At 48.2% G+C, this 11213-nt stretch overlaps 1 protein-coding gene across 3 annotated transcripts in view; it reads left to right on the top strand.

Moving 5' to 3' along the window:
* The window catches only part of GUK1 (guanylate kinase 1), a 12270-nt gene extending 1317 nt beyond the window's left edge, over positions 1-10953 (top strand). Inside the window, exons 1-8 of one of the 3 annotated variants that reach the window (XM_026046178.1) lie at positions 3839-3993; positions 4493-4606; positions 6156-6197; positions 7048-7144; positions 9390-9528; positions 10258-10342; positions 10636-10721; positions 10805-10919. In XM_026046178.1, coding sequence (XP_025901963.1) covers positions 4495-4606; positions 6156-6197; positions 7048-7144; positions 9390-9528; positions 10258-10342; positions 10636-10721; positions 10805-10840 — 597 coding nt within the window. In that variant the 5' untranslated portion in view covers positions 3839-3993; positions 4493-4494 and the 3' untranslated portion in view covers positions 10841-10919. Of the gene's footprint in view, positions 1-3832; positions 3994-4492; positions 4607-6155; positions 6198-7047; positions 7145-9389; positions 9529-10257; positions 10343-10635; positions 10722-10804 lie in introns of those variants that run through there. The other 2 variants (XM_026046177.1, XM_026046179.1) reach the window with 2 other exon arrangements.
* The last annotated feature ends 260 nt before the right edge of the window (positions 10954-11213 follow it).

The raw sequence follows: 11213 nt of genomic DNA, 5'->3' as shown, positions 1-11213 counted from the left end.
GGTGGCAGCACCAGGGTTGGGGCAGGTTGACGTGGTGGCCACGTTGGGGCAGGTTGATGTGGTGGCCGCACCAGGGTTGGGGCAGGTTGACGTGGCCATGTAGGGGTTGGGCTGGGTTGACTTGGTGGCTGCTCTGGGGGCACAGAGCTCAGGGCACTCTCTATTCCCCTCAATTGGACCAGGACAAAATCAGGTGTCCTGGGGGAGCCCAGGTGTCCTGGGGGACCCAAGGATCCCCCAGAATGCGTTTTGGGTTGGAAACAGGCTGACTCGTGCAAGCAGGGACGGCTGGGCAGCAGGACACCTGGGAAGCATCGCCGTGTCCGGCTCCCCTCCACATCCCAGGATTCGTGCAGACGGACGGAAGGGGCAGGGGCTGCTCTGAAACCTGCTGGTCACCCCGGCTGCTCCGGCCTCCCCCTTGGGCAGCCTTTCCCTCGCCCGTGGCTTGGGCCATGGCCATTTCTGCAGTGACCTTGAGCCCACGCTTCCCCTTCTCCCTTCGGCAGCATCGGCAGAGCATCTTAGAGTAGCGCTTTTTGGGAATAATTCCTTCCAGGAAGAAGAGGGGTTCATCCTTCCTCCCCATGATGGGCCCTGTGACCACGTGGGGACACCTGCATCGTGTTTTAATATCACTTGTAAGAAAGGGAAGAAACGGCCACCTGCCAGTGAGCGGCAGAGCCGGGTGGATGTTACTGAAGCAGGAGGGAGCTCCTTGCTGCCCGGCCCTGCTGGGGCTCTCCGGGCTCTAATTAAGCCTTGGGGCTCAACTGGGTACCCCCCCCGTCTCCTTTGGGCATTAGCAGCTCTGCCAGGTGGCATTTTCTGGTGACGTGGCCAGCTCTGCCAGTGGAGAGAGTGGGGAAGAGTGGAAGGAGGGATGGGGAAGGTTTGTAAAGAGCCTGCTATAAATAGGGGATGGGATTATCCACCTAATCTGTGAGACCTTTCTCAGGGCTCCAGGAAAAAAAAAAAAGTCCTGTAATCTTCTTTTCTACTTGTAAGGTGGTTTTACCTTCTCCTTAAAGCCTGTCTGCTAATCAGCATTAATTTCCTTTAACTCCTGTGATGTCCATCCTTTCCTTTGCTAGTTGCGTTGCTGCCTTTCAATGAGGATTCGGGGGAAGTTCAGCAGCAGAAGACCTGGAAATGTCCCACGCTGCAGTGATAAGTGAGGTTCCTTAGGGGACCGAAGGGATTTGGAGCTGCACAAATTCACTGTTAGGCTGAGCCAGGTGGGAAGGTCACATTTGTTGAGCCTCAAGAGGAAACCGTTGCCTTGAAAGACTTTCAAGTTAAGCCATGCCAAGATAATAATAATAAAAAAATACATATGTGTGTATATGTGACTTGTGTTCTAAATCATGCAGAGAAAACTGCTCATTGTTGAGTAATTGCCACTCTGGTTAACACAGGGATGTCACGTGCTGTGTGTTCCCAAGGAGGAAGCATCTCCATGAACTTTCTGGCTTTGACACAGTTCTTGGATGCTGGACTTCTTTGGGGCTGGACTAGATGACCTCTAGAGGTCCCTTCCAACCTTAAGCATTCCGTGATTGTGAAAATGCCAAAATCTGAACATGTAGAGGCAGAGATGGACTCCTGTTTCGCCCTCTGAGACCATCCTCATCCTGATCCTTCCTCTGCAGTCCCTGGAATCTCTCACATCCTCATCTGAACGTGCTGTGCAGGACCAGGGTTTCACCGCACTGTGACGGCTGGTGGGTTCCTGGGAAAAACGGGTCCTACGGTGCCTCCAGGAAGCTGTTTTGGTCCTGACACGGATCCCAAACTTACCAGCTGAGTGTTTGCTGCCCACGCAAACGTGGAGGGCGGCAGCTCGGCCAGGAAATTGGGTTTTCTGTGAATTCCGTCTTGCTGTTTTCCTCTCTGCCCTGTTTGGGCAAAAGAGAGGATTTCTCCAGCAAAGAGAAAATGGGATAGGCCAAAGGGAGGCAAGAGGAAGCATCTGCAAGTCCTTCAGTTTGTCTTTAGCCTTAGTTTGTTGAAGAAATGGGGCCTCTGATTGCAGTGGGAATGTGAGCGTCTCACCTTGGGTCTTGGCACTTTTGTGGAAAAAAGTTTTTTTCCTCCCCCATCTTTCCTAAACAGGGAGAGGCCCCGTTTTCCTCCAGCCTCCCTGCAGAATTCTCCTGCAGAGAGAAGAACATCAGCAGCTCCACCCTCACTAGACATCAGGGAATCCACACCCTCAGGACACAGATTCCTAGGAAACTGCGCTTTATTTTTCACCTGCAGCTGGACTTGCTCCCTCCCTCTTTTGCCACCTAAAGGCTTATTGTGCTTGAGGAGAAAGTGAAGACCTTCAGAAGTGCAGAAGCAGAGCAGTAATCGCTCATGGTTGGCCAGGCTAGTGTTCCCCAGGGGCTTGAGAGAGCAGAGTGCAGGTCGCTGCTCTGCCACATCCAGACGTGGTGTCTGGTTCCAGATGTTCTTGGCCATGGGACACCACGTTTGGTGCCTCTCTTGTAGGGCAGAATTACGACCTCTGACACCAAGGATCTTGAATCTGCTTTTGTTCTAGTGTTGAGGTATTTTAGTCACTGTGGGAGATGGAGAGGGGTGGGTCCAAAAGGATGGAGAGGGTGACACTGCAGAGGTGTCATGCTGTTTGAAGGTTCACAGTGGGTGAAGATGGGTGAAGAAATTTGTTCCATCATCTTCATTGTGGGTAAGTCCTAAATTTTGACTTGACCTGAAGCTGGAGGCAAGAGCTCTACAGACTCCTCAAATGAACACTTTTTAGAGAAGGTGGCTAAAATCAAGATGAGTGTCTTTTGGGAAGAGTTGTCTTCACCAGACACCAATATCAGGTGTAATGTGAGGGCAGTAGCTCTCTGGCTTGGCTTTTATACCCGAAATGCACCAAGGTGATCCAGGAGCCCCATGCATGAAGTCTGTGGATCAGTGAGCGCAACCCCTTGATAAAGACAAGCTACGTTGGAGCAGAAGGTAGGACCGGAGACCTCCCATGGTCCCTTCCAGCCTGAACTATCCTGTGGTTACTCCACATTCCTCTGATCCACAAATAGCAGCAATTCTTCCTCTTGTGCTCCTTTGCAAGAGCAAACGCCTCTTTGTGTGGCAGGGGAACGTGTGACACACGAGACTGGCTTCACAGACACGGACTTTTTGCTTCTGTTTCCTAAAGCATCTGGGTAGACCAAAGCGGCCCATGGTGGTTTCACCAGCAGGTTAATGGTGTTTGCAGCTTAACTGCTCAGAAGGGCAGGGAGCGGGGAAGAAACCACAGGTGGAGATTAAAGATCAGTGGTCGGTTTCCATTGGCCGTCTTAAAGCAGGCGCTGTAATTAAGGCTTTACGGGGCTCACAAATAGCCCGGCTTCCCACCCGCCCGCTCGGACTCCGAGCTTGTTGCTGCTGCAAAGAGCTGGGCCTTGCACCTTGGGTGGAAGGCTGCAAAAGGTAAGAAACGGTTGCTTCCAACCTCCTGAGGTGCTTTGGGTTGGGTGACGGGTTTGCAACTCATCTGGGCTCATCTGAATCCTCATCTCCCTTTCACCACTTGCTGAAGGGTGGAAGAAATTATGGAGAGTGATAGAAAAACCTCTTTTTAAACTCGAGCCGTGATCCGGGCGTCCTTCCTGGGCTCTTGCACGTCCCGAGGAGGAGCTACTGGCACAGTGATGTGGGGATAAAGGGGCGTCCCGCAGGTGGACAGCGAGCAGGGATCAGCCTGGAGCCTGCACGGGGTTTAAGGCTCTTCAGAAGGTGGTTTGCAAGGTCAGGGTCACGTTGCTGTGATCCAGTGTAAAAGGGGAAGGCGTCGCACCGGGTGCTGCTGAGGCAGGGCCTGGATGGTGGGATTGAACTGACACATTTCGAGGGGAATATATCTTATTTTTTAATAGGAAACGAGACCTATTTGATTTGTGTCACCTCTGTTTGAAAAGCTGCTGAATTGTTTTCTGATGGATGACTGAGCCCAGCTGTATTCTCTGTGCTGAAGTATGGGATTTGTTTTTTCTTTATTCACATGTTAATCATTAATTCTTCCTCCCCAGAGAGGCCAGCGCAGGAAAACACCCGTTCCTCTATTTCAGGGCAAAGAAGCAACTGCAGAAAAGTCTGTGTGACCTGAGGGGAAGGACCTTTAGTGGACAGTATTAGGACACTTCTTGCCCACAACCAGAGACCTGCAGATGGAGTTACCATGGCCAAGTGTGGCTGTGTCCAGCTGATATTCATTTCCCAACTCCCTTCCTTGATGAGCCCATAGTTTGCAGGACTTTGAGGTTTATTTCCCTTTTACTGCACCTCTAACACTCATATTTAATCCAGGTGGACTGAATCAGACCCTCTTAACTCTCTGTCCTAGGTCAGTGCTTTGCACTGAATTGCAGTCTCCTCTTTGGGTCGTGCTGTGAGTTTGACTTCAGTCAGTGACCTGTTTTCTCGCGGCCCCTCTCTCTTTCTAACCGCCCTTGTGTTTCTCCTGTCTGCCCAGCCATGCAGGGGCCGAGGCCGGTGGTTCTGAGCGGCCCGTCGGGCGCAGGGAAGAGCACTTTGCTGAAGAAATTGCTTCAAGAGTACAAGAACGTCTTCGGCTTCAGCGTCTCCCGTGAGTTTCTGGGGCCCTTGGCGAAGGGGAGCACGAGGTCGGGGCTGGTAGCCCCAAACCTGGGTAGGAAGCAGTGTTTGTGCCCCAGATCATCTGCTTCTGTGCCCATATGCTGGTCCGTCTATGTGAGGTGCTGTAAGCATTTAAGCACCTCTGTGAGGTGCTTAAACAAGCCAGGCCTTTTCTAATACTAGTATCAAGAGGCAGCTGCAGGGTTTGGAGGCACCTTTCAAGGTCTGGTGAGTGGCCACCTCTCTGAACACAACTCCAAACAATGAGATTTTTCCAAGCGATTCCTGACTGGGAAAGTAACCGAATCCCAGGGAAGACTTCCTTCGCAAGCCCAGTGTTTCCACCCACCTGTGGGTGCCAGTGAGGATCCAGCAGAGCCTGGGTCCTGCTTAGCACAGCCACGGTCTCTGATTTTAGGATACGAGCTGGGTAAGACCCATCTGGCAGTGGGGTCCATGAGCACTGGTACCTCCCATCACCTACTCCCATTCATATTCCTGCTTTTTGTTGACTTTGCTTTCTACTCTGATCACCAAGCGCTGGCCAAGGGTCCTGCTTTTTGACCTACAATATTTTCTTTTAATGTCAGAATAGCTGACTTGGTGCTCTCACAGCAGCTACCTTTGCCCAAAAGCAAATGAAATCCTTGCATTGAGATCTACAAGGTCCATTTCTTTTTTTCTTTTGTTTCATCCAATGCTGTTAATTCAACTATATCTTTTAATACCGAGTTCACCCTGAAGCAAATCTTGTTGTTTCCACAAGGTTGCTTTTTGGTATCCATTGTTTTTCCAAATCTCCATAGATCATTTGGACCTTGGCAGCGAGTGCTTTATAAAAGCTAAGAGGTGATCAGAACCTTCTTGCAGGAGGTTAATGCCCACCAATCCTGAAGAAAACAGTGAGTGTTGCCTTCTGGGCGGACTGTCACATCTTGTTTGGTTTGCACATCATGTGCCTAAAATAGTGCGAGTTTGAATGACTTCCAAAGGGCTTTGTGGGGTGCCTGATTCATCCAACCACTTCACCTAGGAGTTTGCCCTTCCTCAATAAATCTGGCTATTTTAAGCACTTATGTAGGCACTGCTTGAGCTTTCAAAATGAAGATAACTTATTAAAGTAGGGCACTGCTAATTCCCCTGAACCGAGATGGAGATTTGAATAATGTTCAATATATCGAATAATTTGAATAATGTGAGTATATTGAATAATGTGAATAATTTGAATTGCACAGGGAAGTCTCTGGCAATGTAGAAAATTAAGCCTTTAAGCCTAACCCTTTAGGTCTCAAATTGGCCACTCTGGATTGCTTTTTTTTTGTTTTTTTTTTTTTTTTTTTTTTTTTTTTTTTATTTTCAAAGGTGTGACTCATGCATGTTGTTGTGTTTTATGCTAGTTGATCTCAGAAGCCTTGATCATTTTGAAAGAGGACCAGCCTTTTATGTGACGGATTTATCTGTGTGGGTTTTTTATTTCTTTGATGCTGTGATTTCCTTGGCTGATTTGCAGAAGTTACAAGGGCATCTTTTGCTTACAGATACCACAAGAAAGCCAAGACCTGGAGAAGTCAATGGCAAAGGTCAGTGCACTGCAGTTGGGCCCATCTCATCAGACTCAACAAATTATGGTTCTGAAATGTTATATTTTGAGAGAACTGCATGAATGTCCATTTACAGAGGTGATAATCCTACCTTTTCTCAGGGTTTTCAAAGTGGAGCTCTCTGATTAAGCTCCCTAGTCCACACCTGGGCTTTGAGTGACTTGGTTTCCTGAAGTGAAGAGCTATGTGCTCGGGTTAGATGGCACGAAATATTTGGTTCTTTGGGAAAATCAACTGCTTAATGAGCTGCCTTTATCTCTTGTAATGGCTTGTGTGCAGCTGGCTTGCCACTTGTCTTTATTATGATCATTTTGCGTATTTCAAAAAGAAACAAATGAGGTTGCCACTTAGTGAAAAATGCCTTTGGAAACTATGGAATGAGTGGAAGAAATCTGAACAAGAGACAGGAAAACATTTTCCTTTTGTTCATTTGTTTGGATGATTTGATGTTTATCTGCCTCTCTCTGTGGTCTCAATCATAAGTGCTCTCAAATAGAGGGTTTTGCTGTAGGGCTTTTGACTTCAGAGGGTGCCCACTCCACCACAAAGGGGAAGAAGTGTGAAAAAAAGGGAGCACGGCAGCATATCTGGCCATATGGGAAGATGCCCAGGGCTTCCCAGGTACCTTGAGAAGATGTGTGGGCAGTTGGGGTGAAGAGGGAACCCTGCACGTGGCCATTCAGAAGAGGCATCTGCAGCCTGCTGAGCTTGTCCAGGCCAGGCTGGCAGGTGCCTCTCCCCTGAGCATTCACATGTAGCATCTTGGCCATGCACTTTGCCTTCAAAGCTGTTCATTTCTGGGTATTTTTTCCCCATTTGCTGTATACAGATTACCACTTTGTGAGCAGAGAGGAGATGCAGAAAGAAATCGATGCTGGTGAATTCATTGAGCATGCAGAGTTCTCCGGAAATATGTATGGGACAAGGTACAAAATCTACATATGTATGGAACGAGGTACAAAATCTAAATATGTATGGGACAAGGTACAAAATTTACATACGTATGGGACAAGATACACAACTCAGACACCGTCAGCACTGAACCCCACTGGTGATGGAGGAAGAAGCATTTTAACTTAGTGTCACTGTTTTCCCCCAAATACACAGATTCTTGCCTTAAATATGCCTTTCATTTTGGTAGCAGGGACCTGCCAGCTGTATTAGGTCACTATTAAAGCAGCAAAATTAACTCTTACAAAACTCTACCTCATTAGGATTCATTCTTCATTGCAACATGAGATTCTCTGTTACCTCCAGTGTTTGAGGGCTGCTGAAGGAGTTTCTATACTTAAAACTTTCCTTGCACGAGGGTGGTTTTTGGAGAGCATTTGCACTCCTTAATATCTCCCACGTGCTCTGCAGAGATTAGTGGCAAGATGAACACTTATTCTGCATTATCCCTGTGTGATTTTTGGTCTGAATATGACAAACTCAGGAGCAGGTGGCTGTAGTGAAATAGGTATGCAGGCTTCTTTGGAAAAGTAACTGTTTGCAAGCAGATATATTGCATGGCAGCCTTGACCAGGGTTAAAGAGTTGGGTGGATTTTAAAATAGCATTGCTGTGGGCACTGGAGCTAGTGATCAATAAAACACTAAGCTGCAATGTTAATTAGAAGTCAAATTTCTTACATAATTATTGTTAGAGTAAGTGTGGCACTGTGGTACAGGTCTTGTGAAGGAGGAAAGTTAAGCAAGTTCCAAGATACTTAATCTTTTAAATTAGAGAAAGTTGCCTGAAATGCATTTTGGAAAGCATTTTTGATAGGCTTGGGAAAGCTCCTCAGGGCAGGGGCTCACAAGGCATCTTCCCCTTCTAGTGCTTTTGATGGCACTTTGATGAATCGGCTGTTTTAAGATATTTCCTCTATCAAAACTGGGTGAAATCGGTTAAGAGAGTCCAAAGGACCATCTTCCTGGCTTAGAAAACCTCTGGAGCTCTATGTGGCAACACAGAATGCTTGGGGATGTCCGTGCAGGTGTCACGCTTGAAATGAGATCAGCCCCAGCGTCTGCTTGTGGTTTCTGTTGGCTTTGTAGCGTTTTCCTGTGGTTGCCCAGGCTGAGAGAAGCCTCTAGGTGAATTTCTGCCCTGATTACATAGACTGGTTAGCGAAACAAAGCTCCGGGTTGATGCAGGCAGGGATTTTTCCCTTCTTGCTAGAACCTCACGTCGCCTCCTCGCACTGACTGATTGCCTGTCACTGATGGAGATGGATGTGCCCTGCTAATGGTTGTAGGTTAAATAAACTTAAAAAGATGAGGTCTTGGTAGATAAAATGCCGTAATCACTGCAGGTCTAAATAACGTAATGGGGTTCAGTTTAGAAGGGCTTTTCTCCCCATTTTTCACTTCTGTTGCTGGTCACGTGGACCACTAGTCTGCCCTGGTGGGAGAAAGAAGCTGGAATGAACTCACATCAACTCTGCAATATATGTAAGTTTTCAAACAGAATTAATACTGGAACCACTCGAGCGAAGATTTTTCTATTTAAGTGCCTGAGGATGATTCATAATCACAGTTGTTTGATCAGATGGAGGAGAGGGACCCTTAGGCTAAACAGAAAAATTGAAGATTTTGCCAATGCTTTATTCTTCCTAAATCTCACCAGTTAATTATAATAATTAATAACTGAAAATGAAGTGCTTATTTTAGGAGCCCTGAAAGGACCGTGTCTTTGGGGTAGTGCCGAGCCCTATTCACCAAAACTGAGGCTTTTCAGAAGCTGCCTTTAACTAGAGGCTGAAACCAGGGTGCAGGAGAGAGGCCTCTTCTTCGAGGCACGCTTGGCTCTCTGTGGATCTAGACCATCTCCAGAGCTCCCTTCCACCCTCAGCCATCCTGGGATTTGCCCATCCACAGCGCGCTCGGGGCAGGGCAGCCACCCCTGCCTGGCTGCTGGATTGAGCTTCCCCCTCCCTTGCTGTGCAGGGAGCTGCTCTTGTGACCTGACCTGGCTTCATGTGAGTATGGAAAGCGCTGGTCCTCTAAGGCAGGTTTTGAGGGATTTTGCTCTCTGAGGAGGCTGTAGTTGCTGAAGGCAGCATCTCTGTGCATGCATCAAGCCATACTGCACGTGGGGTAGTTGTGTGGTACCTGTTTCCACAGCCCTCCTTACAGCATCCCCGCTCTCCCTAGCAGCAGATTAACCATCCTTCTCTGCCTGTCCCCAGCAAAGGCGCCGTGCAGGCCATTCAGGCCCAGAACCAGATCTGCGTCCTTGACATCGACATCCAAGGCGTGAAGAACATCAAGAGGACGGAGCTCAACCCCATCTACATCTCCGTGCAGCCTCCGTCCATAGATGTCTTGGTGAGCGGCTGCCTTCCTTTGCTGTTAGGCACTTAGAGGTAATCGGCGTCTTGCTCTGAAGCCATGAGGGTTTCCCCCTTCTTGTTTAATGTATATATTTTAAAGGACTGCACTCTAGATGGGTTGGTTTTGAGCACACTGCTACCTCTGCTCAATCTGCAGCACCAGCTCTTGGCTTTCAGGAGTGCCTCACCCAGTGCCCAGTGCTGCCTGGATCTTCTCTCCACAGTCTCTTTCCCCACTTTGGAGTGTGATTTGCTCCAATGTGGAGTGTCAGCTCCATTAGAACCTTTAAAATATATAGGTAGAACTAAATACACCTAAACGATAGAACTAAAATGCTTTGCAAGAGCACAGGTTGTCCTTGGTAAAGATGAGATTTCTGTAGTGAGGTGTGTTTCCACATCCATTCCAGTTAACCTTAGGGACCCTGGTTCTCCTGCTGGTTCTCCCAGCAGAGAGATTTCTCTTCCCAGTGGTACCTGCCTAGCTGCTGATTAACAAATAATAATAATTAAAAAAAAAAAAAAAGATTGCAGTGGAAAGAGATCCTGGAAACTTGAACGCTGGTTTGCTCTGTGGTTGAGTGTGTCCCTTTGCAGGGTGTCATTTCACAGCCCCTGTGTGGGGGGCAGAGGGCTGTGGCTTTTCAGAGGACAGGGGTTGGTGTTGGCTGCATGCAGAATTCGGGACACACGTTGCTTTTCACGGATTTAATGTTGGGTTTAGGAAAAAAGGCTACGTGACCGACAGACTGAGACAGAAGAAAGTTTACGGAAGCGCTTGACTGCAGCCTGCGTAGACCTGGAACTTAGTAAGTCCGGTGGCCTTCAAGGTGGGGGACATTGGTGGCTTAGGTGGCATTTTCTACCCAAGGGCTGTATCCCTCTTCTCCGAGGAATGCTGGCAGGGGCTGGGTGCTGGATAGGCTCGATCACGGCATGATCAAAGCATTTCCCCTTGCAATTCCCAGTGGGTGCTTGGTGGAGAGTAGCAAAAGCTGAAGTAACGGCCCTAAAATGCCACAGGAATGCAGGTCTGACATGAGAGGTCACAGAGAAGAAACACCATCCCCTCTAAATCCTCTGCCCTCTTTTCCTTCCCTAGGTAAAGAGCCTGGCCTGTTTGACTTGGTCATTATTAATGATGATCTAGAAAAGGCCTATTCCGAATTGAAGGAAATACTCCTGGAGGTGAGTCCTGCGTTCAGGGGTTCCTGCCTGTCACCATCTCTGAGGGTGACGGGTGCTCAGTTTTGTTCCTCCTCTCCTTGCAGGAAATCAAGAAGGCCCAAGAATCCAGCAAGTCCTGAGCTGAGCCTGCTTGGACGTTTTAACTTTGCACATCATTCCTGGAGCGCACCTCGGCATTTTATTCCAAGAGACATTCCCTCTAGCCTGATTCCCTTCCAAAGTTATTCTAGAATATTTCTATTAAAAGAAAACAAAACCTGGTCACGCTTGTGTTTGTGCTGAGAGGCCGTTCCTGGTGAGTAAGGGGGTTGCCTAAAACACAGAGGGGACAGGGACACTTACAGGATGCGATTTATCCACCACCCTTTCTCCTCCTTTATCCAGGAGTTCCCTCCTGTCGGCCAGGTGCCATTCTTGTAATTCACGTAGAGATTCCAGATGCAGGTAGATTATTTTGGGTACTCCTATACAAGTTGGAGGAGAGAGGATTTC

Source organism: Nothoprocta perdicaria, unplaced genomic scaffold, assembly GCF_003342845.1.
Source record: "Nothoprocta perdicaria isolate Ctin4 unplaced genomic scaffold, notPer1 scaffold_424, whole genome shotgun sequence".
Classification (NCBI taxonomy): domain Eukaryota; kingdom Metazoa; phylum Chordata; class Aves; order Tinamiformes; family Tinamidae; genus Nothoprocta; species Nothoprocta perdicaria.
This window is presented reverse-complemented; position numbering and strand designations above follow the sequence as displayed.